General features: G+C 41.9%; 1 protein-coding gene across 1 annotated transcript in view; it reads right to left on the reverse strand.

The window, feature by feature from the left end:
* Nucleotides 1-22,520, reverse strand: part of gda (guanine deaminase) — a 36,202-nt gene extending 13,682 nt beyond the window's left edge. The window contains exons 1-6 of the mRNA XM_041186311.1: nt 22,282-22,520; nt 19,398-19,486; nt 17,169-17,343; nt 5,596-5,683; nt 4,118-4,223; nt 2,142-2,169 (exon numbers count right to left, since the gene is read on the reverse strand). Coding sequence (XP_041042245.1) covers nt 2,142-2,169; nt 4,118-4,223; nt 5,596-5,683; nt 17,169-17,343; nt 19,398-19,486; nt 22,282-22,413 — 618 coding nt within the window. The 5' untranslated portion in view covers nt 22,414-22,520. The remainder of the gene's footprint in view (nt 1-2,141; nt 2,170-4,117; nt 4,224-5,595; nt 5,684-17,168; nt 17,344-19,397; nt 19,487-22,281) is intronic.

Genomic DNA, 22,520 nt, shown 5'->3' on the forward strand with positions numbered 1-22,520 from the left:
GTCCCCTGCAGAAGCAGGAGTATGGGGAAGTTTCTTTTAAAAAGGAAAGAATTCGAAGAGATCTTGATGCTGTTGATCTAACAGAATTCTGGTCACAATAGGTCTGGAAGTTCCTTCTGATGGGCTTATTGGTGCAACTGTCTTTGACGACTCTTAGTTATTACAACTTTGCAGACTTTCAAACAAAAACAGATGATTTATTCTGATGAGATATTTCTGAGGAAGGTTTAACACAAAGGTAGGGCAGAGAGAGGGAAACAGAGAGTCTTTTCTTGCAGCCTGCTTCTAAAGCGCCCACACACTTACACTCACTTTCTGACTGAAAGTTTTAAAGACTAAGATGTTCAGAGAATACTTTTCTTAGGCCAAGTGTTTTTAACCAGTCAGCAAGAGGCTTTAGCCTGGCAACAGCAGTTCTTTCTTAACTTAGATATACAAGATATTTCTTCCCTCTCCAGGTGTTCACTGCTGGACATCTCTGTTGACTCATGGTTTCTCAAAGAATGGCATATTCACAGCCCCAAATTAATATTGCAAGCTTTTAAAAATGACTCTGGAGGAAGAATGTCCAAAATTTAATGTCCTTCAAATTTTCCAAAAACGAGTTCCTCACAACCCCCCAATCTGTGCTTGGTCTTCCCAATGTACAGGAGACCACACCGTGAGCAGGAAACACCGCTTAGTAATTTTCTCTTTGTACTGTGTATTAGCATTAATGAATCTCCCTTGCGCAGTCAGTTCAAATAAAGTTAGATCATAGCCATCACTGAAAGTGGAGATGGTGGCACAGTGGTAATGTCAATGGATTAGTAATCCAGAGGCCTTAATGCTTTAGAGGTTGTGGCTTCAAATCCCATTGTGGCAGCTAATGAAATTCATTTAATAGAAATAAATGATTTGAAAGCTAATCTTACTGATTATAGAATCATTGAGGTCTACAACACAGAAAAAGGCCTATTGAGTCTGTGCTGGTCAAACAAGTACCTAACTATTCTAATCCCATTTTCCAGCACTAGGCCCATAGCCTTATATGCCATGGCATTGCAAGTGCACATCCAAACACTCTTAAATGTTATGAGGGTTTCTGCCTCTACTGCTCTTTCAGGCAGTGGTAAACAAAAGTTCAAAGGCAGGGTAATTGTGAAGTTATCATCAATTGTTGTAAAAAGGGATCTGGTTCCTTTATGGAAGGATATCTGCTGTCCTTACCTGGTCTGGCCTACATGTGACTCCAGGTCCCCAGCAATGTAATTGATTCTAAACTGCTCTCTGAAATGGCTGAGCAAGCCACTCAGATCAAGGGCATTTAGGGATGAGCAACATTCACAAGTCATGAAAGAACAAAAATGAACTCCCATTTTCTCAGACAGTGGCTTTGGTAATGATTCTGTTTTTGCCATTTACACCTCCTCTAGACTCACCTTTTGTTTCTTTTTTTGCCCCGTTCCTGCCCATTTTTGCTTTGCACACTTATCTCTTTTGTCATCTACTCTCTCCTGCCTTCCAGCCTATCACAGGCTTTCCCCTCCCCTCTTTCCCCACCTCTGTACTTGAAAACCTCTTACATCTCTTTTACCAGTTCTGATGAAAGGTCACTGAGCTTAAATGTTGGAAGGAATCCTATCAGCCCCTTGGAGGCAGGATGGGGAGTGAAAATTGAAATCAGTGGGTCAGGCTGGCTCCCCAAAGTGTTCCCACCTCTAGGATATCCTGCTGGAGGCAGGGTCAATGCTGCCGTGGCTACCCAATGGCATTTGGATTGTGCTTGACAGCAGAAAAATGTCAAATTTGGCAAAATTCCTCCCATTAACTCTGTTTCTTTCCAGAGTTGCTGTCCGAGCTGCTGAGTATTTCCAGAATATCCTGTTTTCACTTCAGATTTCCAGCGTCCTCAGTATTTTGCTTTGACTCTAAAAGTATACGTCAAATTACAATGTCCACCAACATTACTCAGATGTTTGAAATATCCTGGTCTAGAAGCTCTGAAGAAGTCATACAGACTCGAAATGTTAATTCTGCTTCTCTCTTCACAGATGCTGCCAGACCCGCTGAGTTTTCCAGCATTTTCTGTTCTTATTTCAGATCTCCAGCATCCATAGTATTTTGCTTTTGTAATATCAGCCTAGATGTGTCTATCTTACCTTCCGATAGGCCAGTTCAGCAACAAATCTGTGAACGACAAAAACAATTCAATGTCAGTATCTTATGTTGCTGCATCTTATGTCAGATATACCAATCACAACATGTGAAACATTTCTTAAGAAACAAGAGGATACCCAATAAGAGGCAATTGAGTATTGAATTTAGCACACAAATAATGGTGAGCAATAAATTCAGTTTGCCCCTGCATTGGAGTAAGTGCATTGTGAATGGGGCAATGGCATAACCAAGGGCTTAGTGTTCATGCTATGAGTGAACGTGTCCCAAATACACCCTATATAAATGCAAGTTGTTGCCATTGAATTACCTGGAGACTATTTATATCACCAGTTGGCAGCTCTGTCCAGTGTGTTGCTAAGTAATCCAGGTGTTTGAATCCAGGTTTGGATTCATGACTGATTGTCCCTACATGCCCTCTAATACGCAAAGTGTTACAGGAGGCACAAATAAAGAACGTAATGGTAATTCTAATAACCCTGAGCTGTCTTTGAAAATTGTGGTCGTCAGACATCTTTATATTAAGCAACAGCTCTACAAATGTCTTTGTTAGATTGAAGGGCCCTATCAATGCCTACATCCGTCTCTTAAAGGCTTCTTCTTCACAACCCAACACTGGAAAAGGGACTATCATTAGCCAAAGAGCTCCAATGGCACACAGTAGATGTGCTGGTAACTTCCAAGAACATTTTCCAATTTCAAGTCGCTTCAAGTGTTACACCCACCAACAGTTTCACTCAACCTCTCTGGCTTAGAAGGGAACAATTTAAAGATCTGAATTTTAACTTTGTTGGGCATGCCCGATCGGCAGGCCTGAGAAACAGGCCCCTGGCCGTGATTGGCCCCCCCGACCACAAACGCGTGCTGGAAAGCTCAGTGTTGCCAGGGTGGGGGGCAGGAAGACGGCGGGCAATGATGTTTCCGTGGGCGAGGGTGAGCGCTGCAGGTGAGCTCCCTGAAGGCAGACAGGTGTCTCGGGGAGCTGGAGACCTGAAAAAGCTGAAATAAAAGGTTATAAAAGCTGAAAGTGTCCAGGCATCACAATCCAACAGCTGAAAATAGAGCTGATAAAAATGCTGTCTACAGGTATTTATTTTTATTTTACTTCATAATGGAGATTTCATCCAACCCTTTGATGAAAAATGCAAAGGCTGCCTGGCCGATTTGCTCGTCCGCCAACTGTGAGGTTGGACAGGCAATGAAAAATTGGACTCAATTGCGCCGCTAATCGGCTTAATTGCCCTCTCAATTGTTAGCAGGAGTGCTTCTGACTTTTGCGTGCGCCTGCCGAGTGAAAAAGCGCGCAAATGCGCAAAGCCATCGGGACACTAGCATCTTCCCGCCTGATTTTATGGCCGATCAGGTCAGACACGGGCCCGCGGGATGTAAAATTCTGCCCAAACAGTCCAATCTAATTCCTACATGTAGTAAATTATTGTTAGAGATTTGTAGGGCATCAAGTTCTAATTTTTAGAGAATATTTTCTTATTTTTCCCTTTTGTCTCCTTTTGTCTTTCTTATCCTATCTGCCTTTCTTTCCTGCTCTTTATTTCTCTTTCTCTGCCTGATTTGACTCCCATTTCCCATTTCCTTTTCTATTGTTCCTCTTTTTCAATCTTTCAATTTCATTAGTTAAGGAGTAAGACTATTGGTCCCACTGTTCATTGTGGTCCCAGAATCCCATCACCCTCGATATCAGCTCACCCTCCCAGCAAGTTACAGTGTGGAGAATTTGAGCTGAAGGCTGGCAAGGAATTTAACTAATGGTGCATGCTGCAAAATGCTCCACTCCAACAAGATTTGGCCCATGATAAGGAAGCCAAGTAAGTACAGCTTGGAACAGTCTTTAGAATGGTTACCATGGGTACCCAATTTAATCAATAGAAGTAAAAACAAATAATCGCTTGTTTGAAACTTGCAGTACTAGACAATACAGAATGGTTCATAGAAAGAGCTTTACCTTGCAGTTTCACTCAAAGATTCGCACAATATTTCTTTATACTCAGGAAACAGCTCATTAAGGTCCATACAAACTTTACCTACAAAAGCACGTTGGCCCAATTTATCTATACAAAAGAAAAGAAAAAGTGCACTGTTTATTCACAGCTTTGTAATAAGCAGAAGTGTCTCTCATTTTGTTGCAACTTACTGCCGTCATTTCTGTGACATTCTGGTTAACAGTAAAAGGATTCTATTGAATAGGCTACTTTTGGCTTTAACGCAAGTAGGCTCAGAACCCAACAGTAGCATATGTGCATGTCAGGTGGACTCCAAGCCAACCCTGGGTATTCTTCCCAGCTTACCCCCTCCAATTAGCTGCACTGAAACCTACATCTCCAGCAGTGGGGGGAGGGGATGGGTGAGGTATGTCATTGCTCCCCCCTGCAAACGTGTATTTATCTAATGCATTTAATGTAGTTAAAGATCCCAAAAGGCTTCACAGGAGTGATTATCAAACGAAATGTGACACCGAGCCACATAAAGAGATTTTTCTGTTATTCTTTCACGGGGTGTGGTCATCACCAGCTAAGCCAGCATTTATTTCCCATCCCCAATTGCCCTTGAGAAGATGGTGTTGAGCTGCCTTCTTGAACCACTCCAGTCCATGTGGTGTAGATACACCCACGGTGCTGTTAGGGAGGGAGTTCCAGGATTTTGACCCAGCGACACATGGTTAGGCACAGAGCTAGGTTTAGGGAGGGAATTCCAGAGCTTTAGGGCCTAGGCAGGTGAAGAAGCCATAGCTGCCAATAGCAGAGCGATGAAAATTGGCCATATACAAGAAGCCAGAATTGGAGGAGTGTGGAGATCCCAGAGGATTGTCAGGTTTGGAAGAGTAAGGCGAGAACATGGAAGGATTTGAAAACAGGAATGAGAATTTTAAACTGAGGTGTTGCCTGACCAGGAGCCAATATCAGTTACTATTAGGAGTGAACAGAACTAGGTGTGAATTAGGAAACAGGCAGCTAAGTTTTAGATGAGCTGAAGTTAATGGAGGGTGTAAAATGGGAGGTTGACCAGGGGAGCATAGGTATAGTCAAACTGCCAGGTGACAAAGGCATGGGTCATAAGGATGAGTACAGTGGAGTTATGTAATACAAATTGATTATTTGGCCTGTAAAATGCTGTCAGTGGAGGATGATGTAAATTAGGATCATAAAATCAATCCCAGTCACTTGCAGCAGTGTGGTCTCCAGGCCCGATCTTCACTCTGCCTGGGACCTGTGGCAGCTCTGAATGCATCCTTTGGAAAATTGAGTTGGGGCAGATGTCGGACAGTCAATGGTTTTGACTTTCTGTTTTATTTGCTTGCCAGAGTGCTGGGTGTACAGAAATCACTGCATCCACATCGCATCAATGCCCCCAACCCCCCTGACCCCAGACCGATATCCACTATGTACACTGGTGTTAACAAATAAATTTGGCTAAACTACTCACCTACAATGTCGCAAAGCTTTAAAGATGAATCTGTGTGAATGGTTGCAAAATAACATGCAGTGGTAGTGCCATTCCTTAGAGTTCTTTTCTGTCAAATAATGAACAGAGCATTAATAAGAAGCTTCTATTTTTTTTTAAAAAAGCATTTCTTTCTGTCCTCTAGGGTTTTCCTGACCTATATATTGAAGTATCATTCCAACTTAGAGAACTTGTTTCTACAAAGAACTTACATCATAGAAAATGGTCATTCTGCTTAATTTTTTTTTCTGTGTTGGTATTTATGCTCCACACAAGCCTCTTTTCACCCTACTTCAGATCACACTATCAGCATAGCCTTCTATTACTCTCTCCTTCATGTGTTTAGTTAGTTTCCCCTTAAACGCATCAATATTATTTACCTCAACCACTCCCAGTGGTAAAGAGCTCCCCATTTCCACATTCTCTGGCTAAAGGTGTTTATTCTGAATTCATTATTAGATTTATTTGTGACTATCTTATACTGATGGTTCCCGGTTTTGGACTTTACCACTGGTGGTATTTTCCTATGTCTACTCTATCAACCTCCTTTAACATTTTAAAGACCTCTAACAGACCACCCCTCAGTCTTTTTTGCTAGAGAAAGGAGCCCCAATCTATTTGGTCTCTCCTGATAGTTATAACCTCTCTCAGATTTGGCATCATCCATTCTCTTCAGCTTCACCACTGTCTCTGTATCCTTTTTATAATATGGAGACCATAACTGTCTACAGTACTTCAATTGTGGTCTAACCAGGGTTCAGTAGAAGTTTAACATAACTTCTCTGCTTTTTAATACTATTCTGCTAGAACTGTATCCCAGTGCTTTGTGCGTTGTTGTGTACTGCCGAGTAGATATGAGAAGCTTACAAAGTTGTAAAAAACCTGTATGCCCTCTTTAAAAAAGGACACTGCTGAATCTTTAAAATGGCTGCCCCACGTCACCTGACTCTTGGAAGTTGGCTTCTGGAGCTTCTAAACGTTGCACTACAATAAACATGCCTAGGCCACATCCTTGTGGAATGTTGCATCAGCCTTTGTCAGGACTTACCCCAAAGCAGCAAGAACAATAAGGCCTAAGAATTTTTACCAGGGAACAAAAGGAACTAATGAAACTGATTATGCACAAGAGCTAAGGACACCTATCTGCTTCTATTAAATGTCAACAGTTTTGGCCACGGAACGTGAAGCATACTTCAATAATATGATCACACTATTGATCGCGTTCCATTGTGTATCAATGGCCAGTCTTCAAATGACTAAAATTCTTTGATTTTGGAAAGCTTTTTATTATAAGCCCTGCTTGCATTTTGTAGCAGACAGCAAAATATAGGAGTGACGCCAGGAGGAACATCACTGCTGAAATCAGGCTACAACATCTAGCCTCCTACAAAGCCACAAGGTTTGAAGATTAAATGCCCCCTTGAATGCCCATTTCCAAAAGATCCCGAGTTTGCCTGGAAAAGGGAAATTGGTCCCCTGATCACAAGTACTATCCAGGCTGTCCACTCTACTTCCTGCACATCTCTTATTCTGAAGAAACTCCACAAAATCCTGTCTTCAGCTATCATCTGAACTTCAGCTCCTGAGTGGAAAAGCCCCTTTCACCAGCTTCTTACAAACATGTGAAATGTCAGCCATCCTATTTGGTTTTAATATTCGTAGAAGTGAAACTCCTTTATTTTACTGTATCTTTCTTGTGTGTATGTGGTGTGTTTGAAGTAGTGTCATGAGAGTATAATAATTTTCATAATATTTTTCTGGTTTATTGTAAAGTAGGTTTATGGGGGTAAGTATAGTTAGGTCTGTCTGTGACTTAATTACAGAAGCTATGTGTTTGATATGCTAATGAGTAAATATGGATGCTGGCTTAGCATGTAAAGGGTGAAGGGAATTTGCATTTTTAGAGAGATGAAGAGGGATTTGGATTTCAAAGGGATTTTAGTCTGTAAACAAATAGCCAGACAAGCAATGCTATGTAATGTGTTTATTTTTTCCCAAAGAGTTACTGACAATATATAGTGACAACATGAAAGCTTTTATGTTATGAGGGAGTTACAATTTCAAAGACTTATGAACCAATAGAATTTACATATTAAGAGAGAAACATATATAAAAGGAGAATGAGGCTATGTGTCAGAGGAAGGCCCTGTGGGATCTAACACAAGTGTGTGAAATAGTCTTAATGAAGTCTCCAGCATTTGTGTATAAGCTTGCTGTCTGCCGAAACTGAAAGTAGAGAAAAAGCCATTTGAAATTCCACTGTACAGAGTATTGTGTTAATTTGTTGGATCTGCTTAAAATCTAAAATCTATTTTTGGACCATTGCCTTAAAGTGGGTGCAACTGGGAGTCAGGTTAATTAGGAATTTTAGGAGTTACTATAGTAGTAATTTGTAGTCCTATGTATGTGCTTGAAATATTTTCTTTTGTTAATAAATATTTTAATTTATGTTTGAAAAAAATCTCTAAAAGTCTTGATGGAATTATTACTTCTGAATTCAGTGCATGCATTTCCAAAAAATACAAGTTGCAAAACCGTTGTGATAGCACGATCAAGTTTCCCTTGTGGATTTGATTCACCTGACACATATCATCTGCTGTGGCATAACAAGTAGCGATAAACCTTTCCAGGGAAAGTGCATGCAATTAAATAATACTCTTGTTTTAAAATTCCGTGAATGTCTGAGCCAGTGACTTTGGAGAAAAAAACTGACCACACACAAACCGGGGAGGTTTGGGAGTACATCCTAGTGTTATCTGAATTAAACCACAGTGATTACGAACAGAAGGGTAGAAGAATTCGAGGCTTTTGGTCTGTCTCTATCCCCTTTCCGTAACAGAAACTGAGAGGTGCATCTAGGATTGAATCCAATGCAAACGAGCCAAATTTTGATCAAATACACTAGAATGAGCCAAATTTGGCATTAAAGGAATCAGCTGGAAACTAAAAGGAAATGTTCAGAAGTTGAAATCGTTTTTAAAACAAAGCAACTACCACAGCAGATTTTCATGTGCTAACGTTAAAACCATCATGGCTAATTTTAATGCAAAGATGTTTGTAGAATAAAGGGACTTGACTTGGGAAAAATTAGCACCCCTAAACATAAAACATCTGAAAGCTGTAGCTAGGCAAGTAGAGCTAGAAATTAGCCAATACAACAGAAATCTGAGTTACTTCTGATTCTTGGTGAGCATTTGGGTCTCAGGCCAGATCCGGAACAGGTAGAGGGAGAATTAGAATGTGAAATCGACTGGGTTATCCTAGCTAAAATACAGCTTGAAAAGCTGAAAATAGAGCTAGAGTTTGAAGTCCAGGAAGAAAGGAAAGGGAGGAAAGCCTGAGAAAAAGAGATAGAAAGGGGTTTCCAGCTACAGAAATGGGAGATGGAGCTGCAGGCACAGAAAGATATAGACCTAAGACAGCTTGAAGCAACTAGGGAAAATATAACTCTACCTAACTGTAGTCCAAATCTCCATAGTCCAGAAAGACATTTTGCAGCCCTGAAATTCTCCAAATTCATTCTCAAGTTTGAAGACAGCAATGTCAAAAATTTTTGTTACCACTTTTCAGAGGTAACAGATGAGTTACACTAGTCACAAGAAGTGTGGATTCTTATGATACAGGGTCAGTTGACAGGGAAGGCCAAGAGGTCTATTCTATGCTGTCTCCTGAAATGTCTGCCAATTACAAAGAGACCAAGGCTGCCAGCCTTAATGTTTACAAGTTAGTCCTGGAGACATAGCATCAACAATTCCAGAATACTCATAACAAACCTGCATTAACCTATTTAGAATTCAAAAGATGAAAGTAAATAGCTTTTGACTGGGGTCCATGCTTTAAAAATAGAGTGCACTGCAGTGTGTTAAGGGAATTGTTATTGCTGATGGAGTTTAAAGACTGACTCCATTACAATCTAAAAATTCATCTAGAGGAACAAAGAGTTACCTCAGTCAGGGCAGCAGCAGTAATGGCTGATACTATGAACTGACTCACAAGTCTCTGAACCACAACAGACTTGCATCAGATTTTTCATATCAGCAAGACAGAAATAAAAGGGGGATAGAAGGAACAGAAGTAGATCTGAAGGAAAAAGTAGTAGGCAAACCAATCCCCAACTTTTAAAAGAAAGGGTATGGAAGGCAAACTAGCAGGGCTTCACCCTGCTTGCTACCATTGTGGCAAGCCATAGAGTCATAGAGGTCTTCAGCACAGAAAAAGGCCCTTTGTCCCATCGAGTCTGCACCGGTCAAACAAGTACCTAACTATTCTAATCCCTTTTTCCAGCACTAGTATACCATGGCATCGCAAGTGCACATCCAAATACTTAAATGTTATGAGGGTTTTTGCCTCTACCACCCTCTCAGGCAGTGAGTTCCAGATTCCCACCACCCTCTGGGTGAAAAAGTTCTTCCTCACATCCACTCTAGACATCCTGCCCCTTACCTTAAATCTATATTCCCTGGTTATTGATCCCTCCACCAAGGGGAAAAGTTCCTTCCTGTCTATCCTATCTATGCCCCTCATAATTTTATACACCTCAATCATGTTCCCCCTCAATCTCCTCTGTTCCAAGGAAAATAACCTCAGTCCATCCAATCTCTCCTCATAACTAAAACTCTCCAGTCCAGGCAACATCCTGGTAAATCTCTTCTGGGCTCTCTCTAGTGCAATCACATCCTTCCTATAATGCGGATTCCAGAACAGCATGCAATACTCCAGCTGTGGCCTAAACAGCATTTTATACAGTTCCAGCATAACCTCCCTGCTTTTATATTCTATGCCTTGGCTAATAAAGGCAAGTATCCCATATGCTTTCTTAACCACCTGATCTACCTGTCCTGCTACCTTAAGGAACCGGTGGACATGCACACCATTCATCGTGTATCCCCATGCCTTGTTTGTCCTGCCCAAGCACATCATCTCACACTTATCTGGATTAAATTCTATTTGCCACTGATCAGCCCATCTGACCAGTCCGTCTATTGCTATCCTCCTCACTATTTACCACCCCGCCAATTTTCGTGTCATCCGCGAACTTACTGATTAAACCCCCCCTATGTTCAAGTCTAAATCGTTTATATATACCACAAACAGCAAGGGACCCAACACCGATCCCTATGGAACCCCACTGGACAGAGGCATCCAGTCATAAGAACATCCCTCAACCATCACCCTTTGCACCCAGAGTTTCTCAAGGAAAATTGCTGGCATGCAAAGAAAATCACAGGGACCATTGTAGCACAGCCATTGTCTGTAGTCATGGAAGTTGTAAGTCTCTGTGCAGCCAGAACAGAGGGAGCAGATACCTATCAGGATTTTGTAGTCAGGGGGAAGATAGCCCCTTGTGTTTCTAAGGAACTGGAAAAGAAGATCAGCAATTAGCATTCTCCAAGATACTGGTTGCCTAGAGATGCTGCCAGCAGAGAAAAGTGAAGATTAACGGGATAAATTGGAGATTTCCCATGCAGGATCAGAACCATTTACAATGTACTAGTCAAAGGACTCACTGGAGAATGTCTTGAGGTGCCACTAGTAAAATTTCAATTGAAGAGAGAGCTTGTTACGGGCTTTGTAACAGTGAGTGTGATCCCAAGCTTGCCTATGCAAGGAATTACTCTCATATCAGGGAACTACCTGGCTGGTAGTCAGTGTAAATGCACCAGATGTCCCGAACAGTCGAGGGAGACTGAAAAGTGCCAGCAGAGTTCTACAGAGTTGCAAAAAGCTGAGAAAGATTTAGAAGCCCTGCACTGTGTGACAGACCCGTAAGGCTTGGAATTGCTAAGATAAAGCTAATGGAATTAGACAGGGCCATGGTAGTGCCCACAGAGTTTGAAAAGAACAGAATAGAACCTGTAAGAATTGAAAAGGCTACAGAGTTAGAAGGGACGAGGTTGGAGCCTACTAACCCTAAGATGGCCAAGACAGATCCTTAGGGAAGCCAAATTGTCAGAGTAGGAAAGTAAAGGTTGAAGAAAATGTGCCTGAAGTAAGACTTGCAGAAACCTTCCTTCCAAAAATAGAGGGGGACCAGGGGAGTCCCCAAATGAACAAACAGGTAGTGAGGGAGACACCTGACGTAGTTGAAGAGCCACAGGGCAGGGCAGCAGAAGTTAGCCAGCCACCTGTGAGTGGGGGTATCCCAAAAGAAATGGGACAGATTGAGGACCAATCTACCCCTACAGTAACGGAACTGAGGAAGCCATTACTGTCTAAATCAAACCCACACTTGTAACAGACCGAAAGCAAGTTCAAGTGCTGCTGACAGCTCCCAAGAGTATGAAACAAATGCACCCCATTCCATCACCCTAGAAATCCGAATCCTCAGTGAACTGACACCTGAACTAACAAACTCCCGGATTTTGGACACAGTCAAGCGAGGGTTAAAGGTTTTACAACACTTTTTCCCAAGTAGTCAACCTAACCTGCATGTTAAAACCCTTCATATCAAACACAACCTAATGACAGTTCACAGTGAATTAAATGGTCCTGTCACAGCTGAGCCTCAAAAAAATTGCAGAGAAAGAGGCAAAGTGGACTCAGTTCAAAAGACCAGTTACAACCTCAAAATGATTGGAATAAAGTAACTTGTGAATTCCATTCATTCCATGAAGGCTCATGGCACTAAAGAAAAAAAGTTCAAAACAAAAAAACAAAAGCATCTGAATGACATTCTTGGGTCAGAGGGGATTATTATCAAAACAGGAATTGATTGTTGGCACGAAAAGAGGCCATTTTGAACTTGTTACCTCAAAAAGATCATTTAAAATGTTTGAGTCTGGGAAGTGAACTTAAAAAAAAAAGGTTGTTTCCACAGCTAAAGAAGAAGGAGACAATCTAACTATAGACTTAACCATGACATTCCTTGTAGAGTTTAAACTTGAGAAAACTCCAGGCATAAGAGGCCAGTGAGGTCCAAAAGATGAAATCAGCTCAGACTGTTTTAAAGAGTGGGAAAAAAAGAAAAAAAAATCACCAGTTAACATGTAACAGGGAAATATTAAAAGAGGAAAGGTGTAACAGGATCTGTAATGCATTAGCCAAGTGTTGTGTGTGAAGATGCCAGCATGAATGGAAGAATGAACTATACATATTTTCTTTAGCTTTACAAAGAAACCATGAAAAAGCAATAAAATAGAACACTCCCCACCCCCGAGGGGTGACAGAATGTCATGTTGAGCAGACCTAAAGACATTACGAGTTTTTAAAAAATATGCATGCCCTCTTTAAAAAGGACATTGCTGAATCTTTAAGATGGCTGCCACAGGTCACCTGCCTCTTGGAACTGCAAGTCTGCCAAGCTTCTGGTAGCTTCTAAAAGGTGGGTTACAATGAACATGCCTAGACCACATCCTTGTGGAATGTTGCACCTGCCTTTGTCAGGAGTTACCCTAAAGCAGCGAGGACAATAAGGCCTCAGTCTTTGTCTCCAGGATTACTAGGTAACAAAGGAGAACTAAAACAGCTTATTATGCACAAAGGAAGTGCTAAGGACCCCACCTGCCTCAATTGTATATCGATAGTTTTGACTGTTGTAGGTGGAAGCTACTTCATTAATATGAATGACTATTGACTTCTTGCCATCGTATATCAATGGTCAGTCATGTGATTGAAATTCTTTGATTTTGGAAAGTTTTTTATTATAAGCCCTGCTTGCTTTTTGCACCAGACAACAGACTGCAGGATGCAGGAATAACATCAGAAGAAACACCACTATGGAAATCAGGCTAGTGAGACAGCGGTGTAGTGGTACTGTCGAGTAACCCAGGTCAAAGCATTGTGGACATGAGTTCAAGTCCCATCATGGCAGCTTGGTGGAATTTAAATTTAATTCATAAAATCTGGAATTGAAAGCTGGTCTCAGTAATGGCAACCATGAAACTAACATGGACTAGTGTAAAAACCCCATCTTGTTCACTAATACCCTTTAGGGAAGGAAATCTGTCATTTTTACCCATGTGACTCCAGGCCCACAGCAATGTGATTGACTCTTAACCACCCTCTAAAATGGCCTAGCAAGCCACTCAGTGCAAGGGCAATTAGGGATGGGTAACAAATTCTGGCCTTGCCAGTGATGCCCACATCCCATGAAAGTATGAATAAATAAATGAAAATATCTGGCCTTCTACCAAGACACAAGGCTTAAAGCCTGTTTCTGAAAGATCCCAAGTTTACCTGGTAAAGGAAAACTGGTCCTCTGGCTACAAGTATTATTGAGGCTGTCCACTCTACTTGCTGCACATCTCTTATTCCAGACTCACTCCACAAAATCTTATCTTCAGCTATCTAGACTCGTCTGATCTTCAGCTCCAGAGTGGAAGAGACCCTCTCGCTGGACTCTTACAAACTTGAAATGGCAGCTTATCATTTTTGGCTTTAATATTCATAGAAGTGAAACTCCTTTAGTTTACTGTGTGTTTGAAGTAATGATATGTAAATAGATGATGCTCTGGTTTTGAAATTCCATGGAAGTCTGTGTTAGTTACCTCAGAAAAAAGACTGACCACATAGACAAATGCGAGGGGTGGGGCAGGGTTGGGGCTGGGATCACATCTTAGCCTTGTGCAAATTAAACTACACTGATTACAGAAGAAGGGTGGGAGAATTAGGGGCCTTCTTCTTGTCTCTTTCCCCTGTTCGTAACAATTGGCACTTTGTGACCTTACCAATGTGCATAAGTACTTTTAGTGATTTGTGAAACTGGGCTGCAACATCCTCTCTGTCCCATTCAAATTCCCCTTTGTTCTCACAGACACTGCTTTAGTAACTAACCATTGCCAGGTGGATGGGAGTGAATGCAACTGACCACAAATTTACAAACAAGCCATGGCATATTTTGATATGCAGAATCTATTTCCATATGATTTGGAAATACATCACTATATTGGAATCAAACCTCCTGACCACATAAACTGCTCAGAATAATCACTTCCCTATTGTGTCAACTGTGACTCAGTGGACAACACTTGTGCCTCCTGAGTCAGGAGATAATGGGCTCCAGCCCCACCCAGAGACTTAAGCTTGAAATCTATACTGATGTCCCCAGTGCCATATTGAGAGCGTGCTACATTGTTGCAGGTGAAGTCTTTCTTTCACCTCTCAGGTGATCTCATGGTCATATTTCAAAAGAAGAACAGGAAAGTTCTCCCTGTGGACTGCTGAAAAAGAGACACACTGTCGAAGCTTTTTGATCTCTACTCATCAGGACAGACACAAGAAGTCAGATATCAAAGGGAGCAACAATTTATACTGCATGAGAAAAGGATGTTAATTGGTTGGCAAGTCAACCCTGTTTGGTCCAGGCAGTGCCAGGGAGAATGCACCAGGGAAATACTGTCCCCCATGCTTTAGTTTAATTCAAAAAAAGCACAATGGGTGGACATGTTCCTTTTGCCTGCAGAGGACAGGTCCCTGCGTATGAACATATGTAGCTTTCAACAAGTGTTAAGGAGCAACATTGCGAAGTCGACTGAGAATCTTAAATTGAGTTCACAATGTGGCTCACTTATGCCTCTTAGAAGCTACATATATTCACAAACAGGGACCTGTCCTCTCTCAATGAAAGGAACATGTCCAGACATTGTGCCTTTTTTTGAATTAAACAAAAGTACAGGGGATGATAGGTCCCTGCTGCATTCTCCCTTGCAACACCTCGACCAGAGCCGACCTGCCAACCAATCAGCACCCTTTTTTCCTTAAGTGTTCTCACCAATATTGTTAAAACAGATGATTTGATTATTATCAAATTGCTGTTCGTGGGAGCTTGCTGTACGCAAATTGGCTGCTATGTTTCTTACATTACAACAATGACTACACTTCAAAACTACTTCACAGATGTTTACAAGTCAAAGGTTGTAAAAGCAGCTATTTAAATTCAAGTTCTTTCTTTCTTGCGTAGAACTAAACAAGATTCCAGCACTGGAGGAGGCCACTTGGCCTCTTTTGTCCTTGTTGTCTCTTTGCGAATGAAATCCAAAACAAATCACATTGTTCTGCCCTTTCCCTTTTAACTTTATAACTTCTTCAGTTTCAAATGTTAACACATTCCATCAAAACTAATGAAACATTTTTCAATGCATTAACTCAGCAGTTCATGGGTCCATGAACTAGAGGTTGCTAAGATCAATGGGCAATTTGAGTTGCACTGGGTGATACATAGCAATTTGATGTGGGAAACGGGCATCATTTAATCTTAGGTGTAGGCACTAAACCTAATTCCTTGACGGGGAGTTAAGATGAAGAGAATTTGGTTCCTTGATAGATATTTATCAGGAGAGTACTCAGTGCTCTTGCATTCATTAGAGGCTTGTCCAGGATATGAATTATCCATCATATGTGACAGTAGTAGTAAGAACTGGATTGATACCGTGCAAGCAGTTTCTAAACAAACTAAACACGACTGAATGGATTGGACAGTGCAAGATTGAAATACTAATCTAATTTTAAGTTGTGTTTGCTGAATAATTGATATGTTAAGACACTCGCTGCCTAAGGGGGCAGTGGAAGCAGAGGCGATCGACATTTTGGAATAAATTTGCAGGGCTACAGGGATAGAGTGGGTGTTTGGGATTGGCTGGTTTGCTCTATAGAGAGCCATCATGGGCTCAATGGACTGAATGGCCTCCTTATAGGCCGTAATGACTATCACTATGGTTATAGCATTAATTACTGCAAGAAATACGAGAAAGAGGGCAGAGTTAGTCACAACACAAACAGGTGGCTTCAAACAGTGCTTGATGCATGTGAGGTAGAACAGGTTTTAATTCTCAAGTGTCTCCTACCATATCAATGGAAGAAATAGGGCAATGAAATAATTGAAGCACGTTATCAGGTTGGGTAGAGGTCTTGTGGCGCAGCGGGTAGCATCCTGCCTATGAGGCAGGAGCTCTGGGTTCAAGCCCCACCCCAGGACTTGATGGCCAAGAAAATGGGTTCACAATGTGGCCAAACAGATTAATATCAACTTGCAAATCCTTCCATCACACATCAATGGCCAGTGATGAGAGTGCAAGAGGTTCTTGGTTAGCCATGTGATGGGAAGAAATTGGAGATTCTACCAACACTATCAATAGCCCCAGGCTACAACATACAAATAAAAGTGTAGGTTGCCACAGCAACTTGGACTTGTGAGTCTTTGGAACTCTCTTCCCCAGAGAATGGTGGAGGCAGAGTCATTGAATATTTTTAAGACAGAGGTGGATAGGTTCTTGACCAACAAGGGAGTTAAAGGCTATTTGGGGATTTGGAGTTGAGACCACAGTCAGATCAGCCAAGATCTTATTGAATAGTGGAGCAGACTCGAAGGGCCAAGCGGCCTACTCCTGCTCTTAATTTGCATATTGGTGAATGACTCGTTAGGGAGCCGGTGGGCTCTGTTCTCTGACGGCTGGTGTGGATCAGGTTGGTGCCAACAGCATAGGCTTTGTACCCCATTCCTGCTGCGGTGGATTTGGGATCTGCCTCCTTGCCCTCCCTAAGGTGGTGATTACGGCATCGTGGGTCGGACCTGCCCTCAGGCAGAGAGCTGAAGAAAAAGGGGATTATGTTGGACATACCACTACTTTAGTGTAGGTATCCTCTGCAAACTTCAGGTCTTTGAATTTGGCTTCAACAGGAAATGTATATTTGATCAACCAATCGAGAAGTGGTAGATCCAGGCAAGATCCCATGTTTGGATATTGGGATGCATGGATATGTGTGTCGATCAGTCCTGGAATAAAGAATTCCTCCCTGAATTGAAAAGAATATAAATCGTTAATGCTGAGTCTCCATCCTTTTACGTTTAAATCAGCTCAGTGCAACGCATCATGGTGAAAGCAAAAGATTTAAGGCCTGCTCACAGCAATAATGATTGCTTATTCGTTATTGGTTTTAAAATAATCAAACTGACAACAATGAAATAAGAGGGCATCATATTAACAAATTCGAACTGCAAGCCCAAAGTTCTTCGATTAAGGCAGGGCACAAGTCAACAATTACACCTCAAATTTCTGATGGAGTCAAGGAGTGGGGGAGGGGGGGGTGGGGGGCGGTTACATAGAATTTACAGCACAGAAACAGGCCATTTGGCCCAACTGCTCTATGCTGGTGCTTATGCTCCACCATGAGCCTCTATCCCACTCAGGAAATCCTTTCATCCACTTTTCCCTCATGTGTTTTTCCACCTTCCCTTTAAACATATCCCTACCAATTACCTCAACCACTCCCTGTAGTCACGAGTTCCACATTCTCACCACTCTCCAGCTAAGGAAGTTTCTCCTGAAGTGTCTGTTGGATTTATTAGTGACCACCTTATATCGGTGGCCCTAGCTCTGGGCTTGGGGAAGTGGAGAAGTGCCCCGGTGTAGTTGTCAGAAGTGTTGAAAGAAGCAACCCTGCCCATTCCAGCACCATTCTGCCCCTGTGCACCAATACCCTCAAATCACACCCATTCCGCACCACCCATCCCTCTGCCTCTCCCCCCTCCACCCCCATCTGCGCCCTCCCCATTGAGTGCGACTCCACCCACTCCCCTGCATCTCCCCCCTTCCTCCACACCAACTCTCTCCCATTCTGTGCTACCCCTACCCCTCCACTTGTCTACACCATCCCTTTCCCATGTCATGATGACCGCCCCCAACGCTCCCCCACCGCCCCCCCTACCCCCCGCGCGCGGCCCGCCCCCATCGCACATCCCCCCCCATCCCCCCATTCTACATTCTGTGATTTCTGACTTCCCATCAACCCTCATGTGATGCTCCACTGTGTAAACAGTGCAGCTGGCCTGGAATCGTTCATCAATAACAACAACAACACCAACAACATGCATTAATATAATACCTTTAACTTCACAAAATGTCCAAAATCATTTTATGGGAGTGCTTTATCAAACCCAGCCACATAAGATATTAGGACAGGTGACCAAAAATGAATCAAAATGGTAGGTTTTAAAGGTGTATCATAAAGGAGGAGGAGAGAGGCTTACACTCTGAATGGCTGAAGGCATGGTTGCCAATGATAGAGTGATGGAAATCAGGAATGCTCGAGAGGACAGAATCGGATGAGTGCAGAGATCTCAGGGGGTTGTACAGCTGGAGGAGATTACAGAGATAGGGAGGGGCGAGGCCATGTAGGGATCAAAGTCATATCGTGGGACTCGTGGAAAAACATGTTTCACTTGTACTCAAGAGGTTTCCCATTACATTCCACCTTCCTCTTGGACATGGCAGCCAATGGCCACTGCACACATGCTTGCAAAAAAGATACAAAGAGGCAAAGGCAAAAGGAGACTCTCAGGATCAGTCTCCCACAGGTTGTCCTCAAATAAGGGACAAAAGATGTCCTTTGACATTGGAGAAACTGTCAAAATATGATACAATCTCTTAATATACAGGACAGTTGGTCACCCTGCAGTTGGAAAACTTTCTGTTTCAAGATAATTCCTTCACAAAGTGGTTGTTGCCATGGACACTTGTAAGTCTCTGAGATGGCTCCTTCCAACATTGGTTGGCCTTTTCTAACTGTTCACCATCCTCAGTTGTGTCTGAGGGACGCATTATACAGAATTAGAAAGCAAACCATGAAATCTGATGGGGACAGACTCAGCAGTGAATAAGAAAATGGAACAATATGAGGAAGCTGGGGCTACAAACAAGAAATACTTTAAGTTAGGAACATTTAGGGACTGAGGTTAGAAATGCAAAATTACACCACCCCAAGGTTTTCACTCCCCACTCCACATGACTCCCTGCGATATATGGCCAATGAGTGAGGACCCTGTTCAATAATATTCAGTGTTCACTAACCTTGGTCGAAGCACTCTGATGTCCTCTTTCTTGAAATGCCATTTTTGGGACAACTCATTTTCTTTATCAACAGTCTCAATGAAAACAATCTGCAAAGAAATAAGAAATGTAGCTTATTCCATTGGATTAAAAACCTTTGTTCTTCATGGGAATACTGAGCGTCTACCAGCTTGATAGATAAATGCCAATACTGTCTCTGATTAGATATATGTCTGATCAGAAGCGAGGGAGTGTTGGAAGATTCATCCACACAATGTGGTACCCTGAGCCTGCCTGTATTTTAAGGGTCCACCTCATTATCACATGAATAACCTCCAACTGACAGCAAAACTCATGCTGTTCTAGGGAACTTCTTTTGAAAAATGATGGACAGGGTTCTCGTGAAGGGTCATCACAACCCGAACATTAACTTTGTTTCTCTCTCCACGCATGCGGCCTGACATGCTGAGTATTTCCAGCATTTTCCGTTTTTGAATTTCAGATTTCCAGCATTTGCCTTTTGAAGTAGATAGAAAGTCCTGCATTTCTATAGTGCCTTTCACAACATCATGACTTCCCAAAGGGCTTTCCAAACAATTGAGTACTTTTGAAGAGTAGTCACTGTTGTAATACAGGAAATGTAGCAGTCAATTTGCACACAGCAAGCTCCCACAAACAGCAATGTAACAAATAAGCAGTTAATCTGTTTTTCTAGTGATATCAATTGATAGATAAAAACAATGACCTGAAGGTGCCAATGCCATGGAATCTTTTACCTCTCTCCACATTGCCCCAGGGCAAATGGGGCTTTGGTTTGACATCTCATCTTAATGAAGGCACCTCCAATAGTGCTTGCTCAGCACTACACTGCTGATTAATGCTGGACTACGTGCTTAAGTCTCTGGAGTGAGAATTGAACACACAACCTTCTGACTGTGATTGTTTTGAATCACACCCTACATGACACATCCCAAAACAAATCACCCATCTAATGTAGCTGCATGTTACATGTAGATATCAATACATCCATTAAAGTTTACATTCTGATATTTGGATATTACTGCACATCACCTTGACGACTGAAATTTCTTTTGGTGGAAATTCATTGGTCCCCAGTTTGTCAAGTCCAATTGTCAACAATGTATTTTTTTTATAATTAAAGCAAGAAATATATAAAAATCTCTACTTAAAATATTGTAGAAAGAGAGATATGGTGCTGAAGCATTTTGTCTTGAACTCATCAGGACAAATGCAAGAATACCAACTTTCAAACCATCACAACAATTTATACTGCAGGAGAAAGGGATGCTGGTTGGCAAGTTGACTGATTGGCCAAAACATCACCATGGAGACAGCAATGGGGAATTATAGAGTTGACTTTCCAATCAGCACCCTTTTCTCCTGTAGTATAAATTGTTGTGATCATTTGAAATTTGGTATTCTTGCGTCTGTCCTGATGAGTGCAATTCAAAATGTTTCCAAAACATGTCTCTCTTTTCGGCAATGTTCAAGTTCAGTACTACCAAGCAATCATTACTTTCTTCAGATATACTCCATATATATCTGCAAAATTTTGTAATTCAGAGTTTTTATTCAAAATTCCATCCCAACCTTGACCTCAGTGTAATCCTTTGACAAGTTGCTACCTGATCATTTATATCAGCAATCATTACTTCTCATTTTCAGCAGTTGAACAAATAATAGGAGGCCGCACCTGATATTGTTTAGAAACTAAAAGAGATCACTTGAAAAACAGCACAGATTTCTGTTTCATTTGCTCGCCCATGTGAAGTGCAGTAAAAAACCACTGGAATGAATGACAATAATGATCTGGAGAGAATGATTTATTCATTCACTCTGTAGCCTGTGGTTATTTAGTAGTTTAGGCAGGCTAGGGTCACATTCAACTCACATTGGTTGACACAAGACAATCTGACAAGTCAAACTCGGCTATCATTCTTTTTCAGGTACAGCAAGGAGGTTAAATAGAAGAGCTTAAAATCGTGAGGGATTTTGCCACAGTAAATAAGGAGAAACTGCTTCAAGTGGCAGAGGGTCAGTAACCAAAGAACAGAGATTTAGGGCAATTGACAAAAGAACAAGGGACACATGGAAAAAAGAAAAATGATGCAGTGAATTGATATTAACTGGAATGCGCTGCCTGAAAGGGTGGTGGAAGCAGATTCAAGAGTAACTTTCAGTGGGGAGTTGGATAAAAATTTGAAGTTGAAACATGTGCGGTACTACAGCAAAAGGGCAGAGGGAATGGGGCTAACTGGACAACCCTACCAAACAGCTGACACTGGCATGATGGGCTAAATGGTTACCACTCCTCATGTTCTTAGAATTACAAAAAGAAAACACATCTTTGAACCAGAATAGGATGATGGAAAAGAACCTGAATGAAGCAAATCAAGTTGTTTATGTCCTGTACTGTGGACCCTGATTTCTCACTGAAAGAATGATAACTAGAACATAAAATCCATACTTTGTACTGGGTACAGAGTACAGCCCTCACCCAGAGACTGGCTTTTACCACAATTGCCTCACCGAGAATGTACTTAATGCAATTCCCTAGCAACAATTCGCACACAGGTTGGAAGCTTGGCTCAGGAAACCTGTACAGTGCGCTGATAATTGTTATGCAAAATAAAGTTTTGCATGAGTTAATGCCTCGCAAACGACAGGGGAACCTAGCTAGTGATCAGCTGGCGTTGATACTTGGAGTTGTGACAGGAAAGCTGTTACTTCTGCAGATATCCCGTGAAGTTTTCTTTACAAACACTGTAAAAAGCATTGGACAAATGCTTTAAAAAAAATCCCATTTAACAACCAATTTCGCCCTTCCAGAATGTTTTGTGTTCCCTTTTTTTGGAAAACAAGAAATTTGAAATCAAGTCCTCACCTTCCCCATCCCGTTCACTCCCAGGATACGATGGTCCAGAGTTTCCAATGGGGAAGTGTCAGTGGAGTGGAGCAAAGTCCCCTTGAAAACTTGGAGACTGTCGCCTGGTGAACAAGGGGCTTTGGTAGTCATGGTTTCCACAGGCAGGCGTCTTCCGCAGCGCTGAAGCGCTAGTTCACTCTGGAGTGCAAGGGAGGACGCGTCAAAGTACTACTTCACTTTGTTCCTTCACCCTGGTC

Source organism: Carcharodon carcharias, chromosome 4, assembly GCF_017639515.1.
Source record: "Carcharodon carcharias isolate sCarCar2 chromosome 4, sCarCar2.pri, whole genome shotgun sequence".
Lineage (NCBI taxonomy): Eukaryota > Metazoa > Chordata > Chondrichthyes > Lamniformes > Lamnidae > Carcharodon > Carcharodon carcharias.